The following is a 14,495-nucleotide window of genomic DNA, read 5'->3' as shown; positions in this document are numbered from 1 at the left end:
AACAAGTTCACAACAATACACACAAATCTAAGGAATGGAATTAAGAATATATAAATATGGGTGAGTATAGACTAACAGCAGAATAGAATACAGTATATACAAACGAGTAATGCAAAATATGTAAACATTAAAGTGACTAGTGTTCCATTTATTAAAGTGGATTGAGTCTAATATATATATACACACACACACACACACACACACCAGCAACCTCTGATGGCAGTTTAACAGTCTGATGGTCTTGAGATTGAAAAACAGCTGTCTCAGCTTTGATGCCCCAATACTGACCTTGTCTTCTGGATGATAGCAGGGTGAACAGGGAGTGGCTTGGGTGGTTGTTGTCCTTGATCTTTTTGGCCTTCCTGGTACATCATGTGCTGTAGGTGTCCTGGAGGGCAGGTAGTGATGGTTATGCCGAGGAACATGAAGCTTTCCAACTTCTCCACTGCAGTCCTTTCGATGTGGATAGGGGGGTGCTACCTCTGCTGTTTCCTAAAGTCCACAATCATCTCCTTCGTTATGTTGACATTGAGTGAGAGGTTATTTTCCTGCTACCACACTCCCAGAGCCCTCACCACCTCCCTGTAGGCCGTCTCGTCGTTGTTAGTAATCAAGCCCACTACTGTTGTCGTCTGCAAGCTTGATGATGAAGTTGGAGTCATGCATGGCCACGCAGTCATGGGTGAACAGGGAGTACAAGAGAGGGCTGAGCATGCACCCTTGTGTTGAGGATCAGCGAAGCGGAGGTGTTGTTTTCAACACCCATGATTTTTTTTTCTCATTATGTCTGTCATAGTTGAAGTGTACCTATGATAAATTACATGCCTCTCATCTTTAAGTGGGAGAACTTGCACAATTGCTGGCTGACTAAATACTTTTGCCCCACTGTATATGTACAGTCACTGTGGGGATGACATCATCGATAGTGGGGTCAAGCCCTGTCTTCCTGATCATCGTCTGCCTGGGGCGTTGTATTGTAAGCAGTAAACTGACACCTGCCTTCTATGTAACCTAAACCAAATACATCAGTCGTCTCTCTCTTATCTTTGTGGACCTTGCTCACTAGCTTTGCATGTGTTTAGTCCAAGTTTACCTGTGAATGCAAGCCTGGAAAAAGAATACAGCATATTGTTGATTTGACACATGATTTTGTTTGTGATATTGCAGTGTTGTAATCCAAAACATCTTGATCTGTCTTCATTAGTTTCAGCCAGTGTGCTATTGAAAGTGTGTAAGAGGAAATGTTCTAGCAGGATTTAAAATTAGCTGTGTCAACAAACACATGAAACGTCAACACTACTGCTGCCATAACAGTGCACAAGATAATACATCACACTGTAGGCTTGAAACACCAAAGTTCAAGCAAAATAATTTAGGAAATTCCTTCGTTTACAGCATCACAAGTTGGAAAGTTCAGCCTAATGTGAAACCAGTTTAGTAACCACACTATAGCTCAAATGTTTAAACTATATCCTGTTTCAGGATGTTTAACAGAACTAAACTATTTTACCTTCTGCATAGTTCCATGTACTTTTTTTCCCAGAGCCCATGTAGCTTGTCTTTATGCTATGGCATAAATAAACATTAAGCATGTGAATGTGGAAGACGATTTGACAAATATTGAAGTTTAAAAAAAGTTAATGAATCCTCATTTAAAATGTGATTTATTTTATTTCTTGTTGAAAGTGTTTTTTTCAAAAATACTCAAACCCCCATTTAAAAAAATATCTACAAAAATATTTCCAGTATTTAACAATAAAATGTCTGGCTAATCATGTTAAAAGAACACACTAATTTCAGATTTGTCAGACAAGACAACACATACTGTGGTCCAATATCTATACCAAAGCAATATCAGTCATTCTATACACCTTGGTGATTATAACCTCTACTTTCTCTCCTCCCAGATGACAGAGGTCAAGGATACACACAAGATGGGTGTCTTTCAGCTCCTCAGCAGTTGCTAAAATCTCCCCTGAAAGATGAAAAATTAAGAAAAACCAGCATACACAAATTAACTTCGGAATATTTAAAATTGTTGGAAACATTATGTATGCAAACCTCCTATAAACAGGGTCTACATTCTACACTGAGTATACAAACCATTAACTCCTTAACTGACCAGGTGAAAGTTATTGATGTCACTTGTTTAAACCACTTCAAATTAATGTAGATGAAGGAGAGGAGACAAGTTTAAAGGATTTGAGCCTTGACAATTGAGACATGGATTGTGTATGTGTGCCATTCAGAGGGTGAATGGGCAAGACAAAAGATTTAAGTGCCTTTGAACGGGGTATGGTAGTAGCCGTCGAACTGCTGTTTGGTTTTTCATGCTCAACAGTTTCCTGTGTGTATCAAGAATGGGCCACCACCCAAAGGACATCCAGCCAACTTGACACAACCATTGGAGACAACATGGACCAGCAACTCAATACTAGGAAGAAGTTCCTAATGTTTGAGTATACTCAGTATGTAATTAATAAATGCCTAATATTATAAATTGACAATCTACCATATCAATTGTTTGATTTGACCCTGTAATCAATAATCAGTCTAGCCTAAAATGGACAGCGCATTTGATTTGCCATAACTGCTTTCTTAAGTGGACTCAAGTTTTAGAGTTGAAAGCCCCATTTGGAGGTCAACATTAGGAAATATGATATTGTAAATATGCATGTGAGCAGGTCAAGAACCACAAATGGCACTCTCCTTAAATAGCCTGGAGTTTTACCTTAGCTAAACACACTGCCCCATGACTTGCTCTCAGGGGTGTGTTTAACCTTTACCCTCCCCTCCTGTCCCACTCTACCTAGTGTGTTACCTGGTTCAGGGAGAGCAACCTCACTCTGGCTCAGGGGGTCTGCGAGAGGGCAGATGAAGCCTGCAGACAGGCAGGACAGAAGTGTGTTGTCATGGGGGTCTTGTGTTAGACCTACGGACCTGGGGTCCCCAGATGACATCACGGGAACAAAGGCAGCATCGATGGCCATCTGCTGGTTTATACCTGCCAGAGAGAGAGACATGTTAGTGTGTCCCATCACTGCAACTCCCGTACAGACTCAGGAAAGGCGAAGGGCGAGAGCCATGCATCCTCTGAAACACGGCCAAGCCGCATTGCTTCTTGACGCACTGCTCGCTTAACCCGGAAGCCAGCCACACCAATGTGTCAGAGGAAACACCGTATAACTGGCGACAGCAGTCAGCTTGCAGGCACCCGGCCCGTCACAAGGAGTCACTAGAGGGCGATGGGACAAGGAAATCCCAGCCAGCCAAACCCTCCCCTAACCTAGACTACGTTGGGCCAATTGTGCACCGCCTCATGGGTCTCCCGGTCACGGCCGGCTGTAACACTAGAGACGCCTCAAGCACTGCCTTAAACCGCTGCGCCCTGAAATTATAGAAGTTAAATTAAATAAAACCACTAAGGATGTATAAAAAAATGTTTTTAAAAATCAGGGGTGAAAGTGGATTGAATTTTTTACCGGTACAGCATCTCGCACGTGCACAAATATTTTTGATGAGTCTAATAGTAAAGACGTGTCACCTGTTACCTTTTTAACAGTGGTGGAAAAAGTACCCAATTGTCATACTTGAGTAAAGATACCTTAAAAGAATGACTCAAGTAAATCACCCAGTAAAATACTTCTTGAGTAAAAGGTCTAAAAGTATTTGGTTTTAAAATATACTTAAGATTCAAAAGTAAATGTATTGGATAAAATATACTTAAGTATCAAAAGTCAAAGTACAAATCATTTCAAATTCCTTATTAAGTAAACCAGATGGAGCCATATTATTGCTTTTTAAATTTACGGATAACCGGGGTCACAGCTCAACACTCAGACATAATTTACAAATGAAGCATGTGTGTTTAGTGAGTCCGCCAGATCAGAGGCAGTAGGGATGTTGTCTTTAAGTGTATGACTTGGACCCTTTCATGTCCTACTAAGCATTAAATATGTAACAAGTACTTTTGGGTGTCAGGGAAAATGCATGAAGTAAAAAGTTAATTGTTTTAGTTAGGAATGTAGTAAAGTAAAAGTTGTAAAACATAAATAGTAAAGTACAGATACAGCAAAAAACAACTTAAATACTTTTACATCACTGCCTTTTAATGGGCCATGAACACAACCAGGCATGATGTTTTTATCTGATTGTCAAACAAATCACATCTGCATACATTGGTCACCTAAAATAATTCCATCAAACTGTACTGTGCACCTGACATTTGAATGGAAAGAGATATCTATTAAAACACCCCAAAAATGATGACATTCGGCAATTGTCATTGGAGACACTTGCAGCCTGAATTGATTGTGTCCACTCACTGGTGTCCGCTTGCATCACATTCCCGGCAAATCATCTCTGCCTTGCAAAAATGTTGTTTACCTAAAACTACACCGCATTTTGGAGTGATACCACCAAGTTAAGTCCATTCACTCATTTCTCATGAGGCTGACAGGCGCCAACAATAAATTATGGTACAATAGCCTAAAGTTTTAATCTTTGATTTAATTATTGTGATAGGCTCATGTTTTACCAGTACACCGTACCGGCACTATTTATTTTGCCGGTACTCTGTACCGGACTGGCTTACCTTCACCCCTGAGAACAATAAATCACAGATTAACTCCAATCAAATGAAAAATTACAAACAAATGATTTACATGAGCTCTACATTACCTAATATTGTGATTTTATAGTATCCTTTGCAGGTTACTGGTGAGAGGGTGTCTGTGGTTTGCTCTGGAGTCCACCTAGCAGCATGTAGGTTACTTTGCTGCAGCAGAAGGGTCTTGTCGTCAAATCTGAATCTCTGAGAAAGGCTCTCTGAGTACACACCACCAGGATGTAAATATTCTAACACTTCTTGTCTCCGCTTTGGCCACGAGCTGCTTTCCCACGATGTCCTATCACAGTCTGCAACTGCTCTCTCTCCAGTAGCGCCTTCACTCTGTGGAATATCTTAGAAACAAAATAATATAGGCCTATCAATGTCACTAGCCTAGTAACATCCCACACGAATGATGCGATGGCAAGTAGTTTCCATGGTTTCCAACAGCATAGTTAATCTCTGGCTAGCCCCCACACTTCACTAGCCATGCATAACCCATAGAGAGGAATACAAGTTAGGCCACATAGATAAGTGGTGAGATTATGTTAATGTGGCAAAACACTCATACCTGGTAGACCTAGTTGTCCACTGGCTCTAGTTTGGTCAGTTCTTTTTTCTAGTGAACTAACTTCCTCTGTTTCAGAATCACTCTCCTCTTCACCTAGCTCCTCTTCTGTTAAGCCATGGCCAGCCTCTCTGTGAACAGACATGCTCGCACCATAACCTGAGCTACTGGGTGGGTCCCTGATGGGCATAGAGAAATTATTACAGTGACCTGGGATGGTTGACAATAGTTGATTCATTACCTTTTCTCTTGCATCCTGGCACGAGTAATGTAGCATCGCTTCATCACTCTAAAAAACAAAAAATTCTAAAACATTCAAGTAAGAAAATATGCTAATCTAATTTCCAATGCCATAGTAAAGGAGAGTTATAAATACAATTTTGAATGTCTAATAGCCTACCCTTGTTTTAGGGTAGCCATACTAAACAAGTGGACCGTGGTCCAGATTTGGACCTAGAACGGAGTCAACAGACCGCAGGTCCCGATGAGATTATATTAATTTAATCTGCAATGTCTCTCTGCTCCACTTGGATTACTCACCTCTTGGCTTGTTTTCTTTTCCGTCTGCTGGGTGAGCTCTGCACACTAGAGGGCGCTGTTTCCCTGTTTATCAGCGTCTGAGTCACTTCTACAGTCCTCTGATCACTGGGTGGGTCAGATTCAGCCACAACAGACTGAACCATCTGCTGGAGAGAACCAGGCATTACATTAAACTTGCCTTACCAATGACAATACCTATAAAGTTCTGTACAGGCAACTGGTGTTTTTTTGTCTTGCAATTCATCCTGCTAATTTTTCTTGTAAAAAAACAACACATTTACTTTAGTCTTTTTCTAAGTGTGTTGATCACATGAAGTCTGTTATATCTATGAAGCCTACCTGGTCTGACAGAGTCTCCTCTGGCAATGTCACATAGTACACAGCCATGATCTGTCCTTGGATTGCCAGACGCTTGTGCTCACGATAATGCAGACCCTCCATCTCACTCTTCAAGTCATTTGCAGCAACTAGAGGAACTTGAGCTGAGAAATACAGTGCATTCGGAAAGTACCCCTTCACTTTTTTAAAAACATTTTGTTATGTAACAGCCTTGTTCTAAAAATGATTAAATAAGAACATTTCTCAATCTACACACAATACCCCATAATAAAAAAGCAAAAAACAAGTTTTAGCAAATGTATTACAAATAAAAAACAAACACCTTATTAACAGAAGTATTAAGACCCTTGGCTATGAGACTATAAATTGAGCTCAGGTGCATCGTTTCCATTGATCATCCTTGATGTTTCTACAACTTGATTGGAGTCCACCTCTGGTAAATTCAATTGATTGGACATGATTTGGAAAGGTACACACCCGTCTATATAAAAAGGTCCCACAGTTGACAGTGCATGTCAGGGCAAAAACCAAGCCATGAGGTCGAAGGAATTGTCCATATAGCTTCGAGACAGGATTATGTTGAGGCACAGATCTGGGGAATGGTACCAACATAAATTCTCAGCATTGAAGGTCTCCAACAACACAGTGGCCTCAATTATTAAATGGAAGAAGTTTGGAACCACCAAGACTCTTCCTAGGAGCTGGATGCCCAGCCAAACTGAGCAATCGGGGGAGAAGGGCCTTGGTCAGGGAAGTAACAAAGAACTCGATGGTCACTAACAGAGCTCCAGAGTTCCTCTGGAGATGGGGGAACATTCCAGAAGGACAACCATCTCTACAGCACTCCACCAATCAGGCCTTCATGGTAGACTGGCCAAACAGAAGCCACTCCTCAGTAAAAAGGCACATGACCGCCATCTTGGAGTTTGCCAAAAAGCACCTAAAGGACTCTCAGACCATGAGAAACAAGAATCTCTGTTCTGATGAAACCAAGATTGAACTCTTTGGCCTGAATGCCAAGCATCACATCTGGAAGAAACCTGGCACCATCCTTACGGTGAAGCATGGTGGTGGCAGCATCATGCTGTGGGGATGTTTTTCAGCAGCAGGGACTTGGAGACTTGTCAGGATCGAGGGAAAGATGAACGGAGCAAAGAATAGAGAGATCCTTGATGAAAACCTTCACCAGATCACTCAGAACCTCAGACTGGGTCGAAGGTTCCCCTTCCAACAGGACAACGACCCTAAGCACACAGCCAAGACAAAGCAGGAGTGGCTTTGGGAAAAGTCTAATGTCCTTGAGTGGCCCAGCTAGAGCCCGGACCCGATCAAACATCTCTGGAGACCTGAAAAAAGCTGTACAGCAACGCTCCCCATCCAACCTGACAGAACTTGAGAGGATCTGCAGAGAAGAATGGGAGAAACTCCCCAAAACAGACATGCCAAGCTTGTAGCGGCATGCCCAAGAAGACTCGAGGCTGCAATCGGTGCCAAAGGTGCTTCAACAAAGTACTGAGTAAAGGGTCTGTATACTTATGTAAATATATTATAGATGTTTAATACATTTGCAAAATAATCAATTTTAGAATAAGTCTAACGTAACAAAAATGTCAAATTCATGAGGCTGAACACTTTCCAAATGCACTATAATTATGAAAACAATTTAAATGGTAATGTCTGCTGTAGTTAAACAAGCATACAAACAAAACAGTGGTGCATATTACAGACGGATGTAGATCTTTCCTTCTTGAAAAAGGTTTACCTCTTACCTGAGCCATCTGCCACAGACTGTGTGAAGATAATAGGGGCGTGAGGGAAGCAGTAATGGCCACCAACAGCAGTCTTCTTCAGCATGACACTGTCCTTCAGAGTCTTGGTCCATTGGATGAAGCTCTTCACCCTGGGGTCTGACACGTAGGGCTGGCCCTTGTGATACCCTAATGGAAAACTACATCTGATCGAGTATAACAACTACATACTAGATCTTAACATAAAGTTGCAGTGCGTTTCCCCATATATTCCTTTTTAAATAGAGCAGTTTTACTGTTGATCTTTTCTGTTTCACAATGTTTCGCATTTGTTTGATAAGCAGTTGTATGAAAATTGGGTACTTTTTCCACTTGAGTAAAAGATACCCCATAAAAGAAAATGACTCAAGCAAAAGTCACCCAGTAAAATACTACTTAAGTAAAAAAGTCTAAAAGTATTTGGTTTTAAATATCAAAAGTATAAATCATTTAAAATGTCTTATTAAGCAAACCAGACTTGTGTGTGTGTGTGTGTGTGATATATATATATATAACTGTATATTATATATACACACATACACATTTTTTAAAATGTACAAATAGCCAAGGTCACAGTTCAACACTCAGACATAATTTATAAACTAAGCATTTGTGTTTAGTGAGTCATTAGGGATGATCAGGGTGTGAAGTGTGTGAAGTGTGTGAATTAGACCATTTCTGTCCTGTTAAGCATTCAAAATGTTACAAGTACTTTTGGTGTCAAGTAGTACTTAAGTTAAAAAAACTTAAGTACTTTACACCACTGTATGTAAGGGACAATTCTTGTGTGTTTATTATATATTGTATTACCTTGTCTGCTATTTTATTAGTATGTTTTACTTTTATCTACATGTCTTCCTCAACAGTACAGAATACATGTAGATGAAACCAAAGTAAGCATTTCACTGTACTGTCGTCACATCCACTGTATTTTGTGCGTGACAAACTTTAATTTGATCTTTTGTTTCTTTGCAAATGACTGCAGCACTTACCTGTAGTGAATATCTGTGTCTCACAGCTGCTGGTGAGGTAAGGCAGTGAGTCTTGCTCTTGACACTTCCTCATCTGAGTGCAAACCAGGTATGTCACTGCATTGGGAAGAGGGGAGGGTGCAGAGCAGGGAGAAAAGAAGTACAATTAAGAGAATTCTGTTGCAGTTTATCTATGCAATTGTTGGTATTATACTGTCATATTTACTTGGGTATAGCCCATTGAATATTTCTGGTTGTGAAGAAGCAAAAATCTCCAAAATGAAAGGAATATTGGATGTTCCATCCACTGCATGGACCCAGCGGTAAGTCCAGTATTTTTCTGGGCCTGCAAAAAAATGAATAAATTATGGCCATGTGTGTTACACTTTCACATGGAATTACCTAAGTGAGAAATAAGTGAGTAGTGCAAGTGTAATGAGCAACTCTTACCTGTGTTCCCCTTACTCTTTATTCTCTCCACCCGACTCACAAAAGTTACCAAGCCAATGACATCACATGCAGAATTGCTGGCCAAGCTGTCCAGTTCTGATCTAGAAGAAAAACATTTATAAGTAGTTCAGGCAGATGATAAAGACTGCTTAGTAATCTTGGAAAATGTTACCCAGGGAAAAGCCTTTGTTTTTACATCAAATCTAATTTCAACTGCATAATGTGGTTGTGAATTTACCTAATGGCGAACTGGTAGGAAACCTCAGGCAAGCCCCATTGAGGTGGCACACTCTTGGCTGGAACCACAGTAAGGACTGCAGTGGGATTCCGTGGATTCAGACAAATTTCTGCAAGGCAGGCAAAGTCAAAATTCATACTAAAATTAACAGTTTCACAAAAAAAAAATCAGACAATGTTCTCTCAAAATGACTACTCAGGAGTGCTGCCTGGCAACATACTGGTAATGTTGATTTACTAAGTTGTGAATGACTTGGTTCAGTTCAGTACCTACTGAGTGAAAGCTCTTCATTCTGTGGTTGTCTATGTGAGGTCGTGACCTGTTCTGATAGCTCTGCTTGAGGGTGTAGTTTTGGAGATAGAGCACAGTTCCAACATTCAGTCTCTGGTACCATTCTGGGCACAGCTCATTCCACAGGACAAGGGACATGGTGCCACTCTGGTCTGCAACCTCAAAGTAGGCCTGGAGAATAGAGAAATAAACAAAATCCTGATGAAACATAATTCAGAATACTGACACATTCGAAGAGACATTAATTATAGTGTCAGGGTTCAGTAGAGAAGAGATGGTGTATTGGTCAATGGTATGGCACAGATACTTGATTATATGTTTATGCCTCACCTGGTACGGGTAATAAATCTTGAGGTCAGGTTTTCCATAATACCGAAGTCTGGATTTATGAATCACCCTCACTATCAGGGGGAGAGGTCGAAACATGCATCCAAGTGACGACTCTAGATCACACAGGAGGGTCATCTTTGACACTGTTGAAGACAAAATATCTTAACACGATTTCTATTGGAGATTGTGGTTTCTCACAAAAGTCAGCAACTTAAATTCACATCTTACCATCCAGCACCACCTCTGATGGGGGGACATCTGGAACCCATAGTCTGCCTTCAGGATCCTCGTTATTCCAAAGAGACAGGTAATGTTTGCGGCCCACCTGCAGAGGTGAATCACTTTGCAATGCCACAATGTTCCCAAAGCCATCCTTTGAAATCATGGGGAGGGAATCCAAGTCCTTAATCTTGCGCAACACATTAGACTCCTTTGAACCATGTTCAATCTTCTCAATGCAAACACAACCCTGACCCAATCTTCTCTCATTGAAAACAAAGGAGCACTGGGTGATGTTGATATCAATTCCACTACGAATAATGTTTTTGTGGATCAGATGATTTAAACTACAGTCAAGAATGCACTTGGCCTGCCAGACTCCATCAGTCACTATCATGTCATAGCTGTAGCTGTCAGGAGGATGTTGTCCAACATTTTGGTGTTCTGTCAAATATCTCTGAAGTTCAATGACAGCTACAGCATCCGTTTTATCAATTTTAAGTGTACGTGTTTTTGCAGCAAAGAACTGTTCCAAAGTAGAATGTAAGAAAGAATTCTGATTATTTTCAGTCAATGGATCGGAACAAGCCGATATGTTCTGAACTTCTTCGGGCATCATTAATGCGCAACAGGCCATGCACTGGGGGAAATGGGTTTGTTTACAACTACCTACCTTGAATGTATGCCTTGGCTAACGATGTAGTTAGCTAGCTAACTTTAGCTCTGTAAATAAATATTGTTAACAGCCGTTTGCTGACCACGCAAACAAGCGTTGACCATCAACCTAGTGCTAGCTGTATCGGTCTTGCCACATCCAATAATATAGCTAGCTTTTTCTTGCAAAAAAAACCCGCCAGTAGCTAACTTTAGATATTTAGCTAACTAACGCGTTAGCATGCTAATGACGTTACCGATTAACAAGAATGAACAGTCTCCGTTTTATGACTAGCTAGCTCGTTTTGTACTTACAAAAGACGATAAAATCACGATACGTTTTTTGGAAACATTGTAGCTAGCTAATTACAGCATCATAGAGAGTCCCGCTTTTGCTTCGGCGGCAGTGGATTTGAATTTTGGAGGCGGTTATTCTACACATCAACGCGGTGCTGGCATGCCCCACTGACGCACACAGTGCTTTGCATATCACTTATATTATGAAGGAGAAAATCATCTGCAATTGCACATTAACCCATTCATGTCCATAACGTAAATGTATAATTTATTTTAGTACACTTGTTCTCTGAGTTTACTGATGGACAAATCTGAATCATTTTTATAAATCGGCCAAAGGGTTTGTCTACAATGTGAGTTTTTTATATTGTACAATATTGATCAAAAATAAACTCAAAATGTAACAATTTCAAAGATGTTACTGAGTTACAGTTCATGTAAGGAAATCAGTCAATTTAAGTAAATTCATTTGGCCCTAATCTATAGATTTCACATGATTGGGAATATATGCATCTGCTGGTCACAGATACCTTAAAAAAAACGTAGGGACCTGGATCAGAGAACCAGTCATTATCTGGTGTGATCACCACCAGTTGCCTCAGGCAGCGCAATACATCTCATATGCATAGAGTTGATCTGGCTGTTGACTGTGGAATGTTGTCCCACTCCTCTTCAATGGCTGTGCGAAGTTGCTGGATATTGGCAGAAACTGGAACACATGTCGATACAGAGCACCCCAAATGTGCTCAATGGGTGACATGTCTGGTGAGTATGCAGGCCATGGAAGAACTGGGACATTTTCAGCTTCTAGGAATTGGGCACAGATCCTTGCGACATGAAGCCGTGCATTATCATGCTGAAACATGAGGTGATGGCGGCGGATGAATGGCATGACAATAGGGCTCGTGAGTTTGTTTACATGGTTTCTCTGTGGTTTCAAATTGACATCAATAAAAATCCATTGTGTTCGATGGTACTGCCACATTCTCTAAAACGACGTTGGAGGTGATTTATGATAATTTAATATTAATTTCTCTATCTGGCAACAGCCCTAGTGGACATTCCTGCAGTCAGCATGCCAATTATCACATTCCTTAAAAACTTAACATCTGTGGCATTGTGTTGTGTAACTAAACTGCACATTTTAGAGTGTCTATTTATTGTCCCCCAGCACAAGGTGCACCTATGTAATGGTCATGCTGTTTAATTAGTTTATTTATATGTCACACCTGTCAGGTGGATGGATTATCTTGGCAAAGGAGAAATGCTCACTAAAAGGGATGTAAACAAAATTTGTGCATAACATTAGAGAGAAATAAGCTTATTGTGCATATGGAACATTTTACATGTTGCATTTATATTTTTTGTTCAGTGTATATTTTGTATTTGGACACATGGGTTTACTGTTTTTTTTTTTTTTTTACACATTTCATGAATCAAGTCATGTGAAGTAAGTATTAAAACTGTCAGATAATAATTTTTAGTAAACAGATTGTCCGGACCAATATACAGTACCTATCAAAAGTGTGAACACACCTACTCATTCAAGGGGTTTTCTTTATTTTTGACTATTTTCTACATTGTAGAGTAATAGTAAAGACATCACAATTATAAATAACACATATGAAATCATGTAGTAGTAAAAAATGTGTTAAACAAATCAAAATACATTTTAGATTTTAGATTCTTCAAAGAAGCCACGCTTTGCATTGATGACAGCTTTGCAAATGCAATGCAAGTCAATGGAGATTAGAGAGCGAGGTAAAATAGTGACTTAATTATACAAGCATGTAACTTCTTTTGAGAATAAATGCAACAACACTTGCAAGTGCATAACGCAATGTGTGAATAAACACTATTTGCAAACATAAATTGATTTGTTAATAAATTCAATAAGATTTGCAAGCATGCACCTACATTTCAGAATGACACTCATTTACAAGCTAGTTAAAGTTAGCCAACTTGAGCAGATATCACAGCTTGCTAACTAGCAAAGCCAACCAACTACACACCAAATATACACAGAGCAAATAATGATTTTATAAGCTAATGTTAGTCTCAACCAAATGACAAGTACATAGCTAGACCTATTGCTCTGATACACAACGTAAGAACCACTAGATACAGGCTAGCCAGAAGGCTCTAATGCTAGCTAGCTAACCAGTCATGTCTGACATCCTCATTTTTTTTTTTTGATTGAATGTTTTGTTTGTGGGAACTGTAGAATTGTTATTTTTTTACCATTTAGATGTGGAAATAACACTACCAGTCATGATGTTTTTGTCTGATTGTCAATCACTTCAAAAAGGCGCTTCTATAGGTTACCCACAGGCTGTGGCGATTTTAGCATGTAAATCTTGGTGGGGCAAAATAATATATACAGTATGTTTTTTGATGCATGCCAGCAAAGCTACTACACAACACAAGACTAAACAATACATTCATTGCACTATAATGATGACTAACAGTTCATTCAGCCTCATTTACTGCCTTTAAAAAAACAGCTGATTTGGCTGACTTACTGAAACAAATGTGGTTTCTACTGACAATTGAGATGTACAAACTATGGCATAAGGGGACGACGAGCGGATAAGAGGCAATCCGTAATTTCGATTAAGACATAAATGAGCAAGCTAGGACAGACGTAGTCAATATAACTATTTGTTCAGCACTTTTGAAATGTACATCGACAGAATTCAGAACAGTATTCTTACAGTATTCTCCGTGTACACCAAGTCATAACCGTAGGATAAATTATGGGGGCATAAATGTAGACAATGAAAGCTCTTACAATATTCCATGATTACATTTGTCTAAAACAGGGTATACGCAACATGTGCACCACCAAGTCAAAACAGTAGGCAAAATTAAGAGGGGGAAAAAGGATCAAATTATTAGTGTGAGGCACTACTAACAGCTTACTACACAGCATACACTTAATATTACTTTCTTAGCTACAGTATACATATCTCCCTGGCACATATAATTTATGCAGCAGCATACAATACATTTTTGGACTCATCTTGTTGTGCTGTGCTCACTTGAACAGGATGGTGGTGCGGCGGTCCTTCGTGGGCAAAATTTGTCTTCAACATCTGGCATTCTCTAGATTTCTGGTGCTTTCAGGACAACTGGGAACTCTGAAAAAAACAAGGCCAAATCATGATGACGTCAGTGACCTTCAGGTCGGTGCTCTAGAAAG

General features: G+C 39.9%; 1 protein-coding gene across 5 annotated transcripts; it reads right to left on the bottom strand.

Annotated features, from left to right (window-relative positions):
* Positions 1-316: 316 nt before the first annotated feature.
* radx (RPA1 related single stranded DNA binding protein) lies at positions 317-11,480 on the bottom strand. 5 transcript variants are annotated; one of them, XM_024420256.2, is made up of 15 exons: positions 10,352-10,548; positions 10,124-10,266; positions 9,776-9,964; positions 9,503-9,611; positions 9,265-9,365; positions 9,041-9,160; positions 8,836-8,931; positions 7,826-7,993; positions 6,057-6,199; positions 5,718-5,863; positions 5,419-5,466; positions 5,181-5,356; positions 4,681-4,962; positions 2,822-3,004; positions 317-1,975 (listed from the first exon to the last, which is right to left on the bottom strand). In XM_024420256.2, the coding sequence occupies exons 3-15, from the start codon at positions 9,894-9,896 to the stop codon at positions 1,839-1,841; spliced, it is 1,830 nt and encodes a 609-aa protein (XP_024276024.1). In that variant the 5' UTR covers positions 9,897-9,964; positions 10,124-10,266; positions 10,352-10,548; the 3' UTR covers positions 317-1,838. The 5 variants fall into 5 exon arrangements, with proteins under 5 accessions (XP_024276024.1, XP_024276020.1, XP_024276021.1 ...); XM_024420252.2 differs by having other exon boundaries at positions 318-1,975; positions 9,772-9,964; positions 10,352-11,480; XM_024420253.2 differs by having other exon boundaries at positions 318-1,975; positions 5,718-5,860; positions 9,772-9,964; positions 10,352-11,480.
* Between the last annotated feature and the right edge of the window lie 3,015 nt (positions 11,481-14,495).

This window comes from Oncorhynchus tshawytscha, linkage group LG30 (assembly GCF_018296145.1).
Source record: "Oncorhynchus tshawytscha isolate Ot180627B linkage group LG30, Otsh_v2.0, whole genome shotgun sequence".
NCBI lineage: Eukaryota > Metazoa > Chordata > Actinopteri > Salmoniformes > Salmonidae > Oncorhynchus > Oncorhynchus tshawytscha.
Note: the sequence above shows the minus strand (reverse complement) of the source record. Positions and strands in the feature narration are given on the sequence as shown.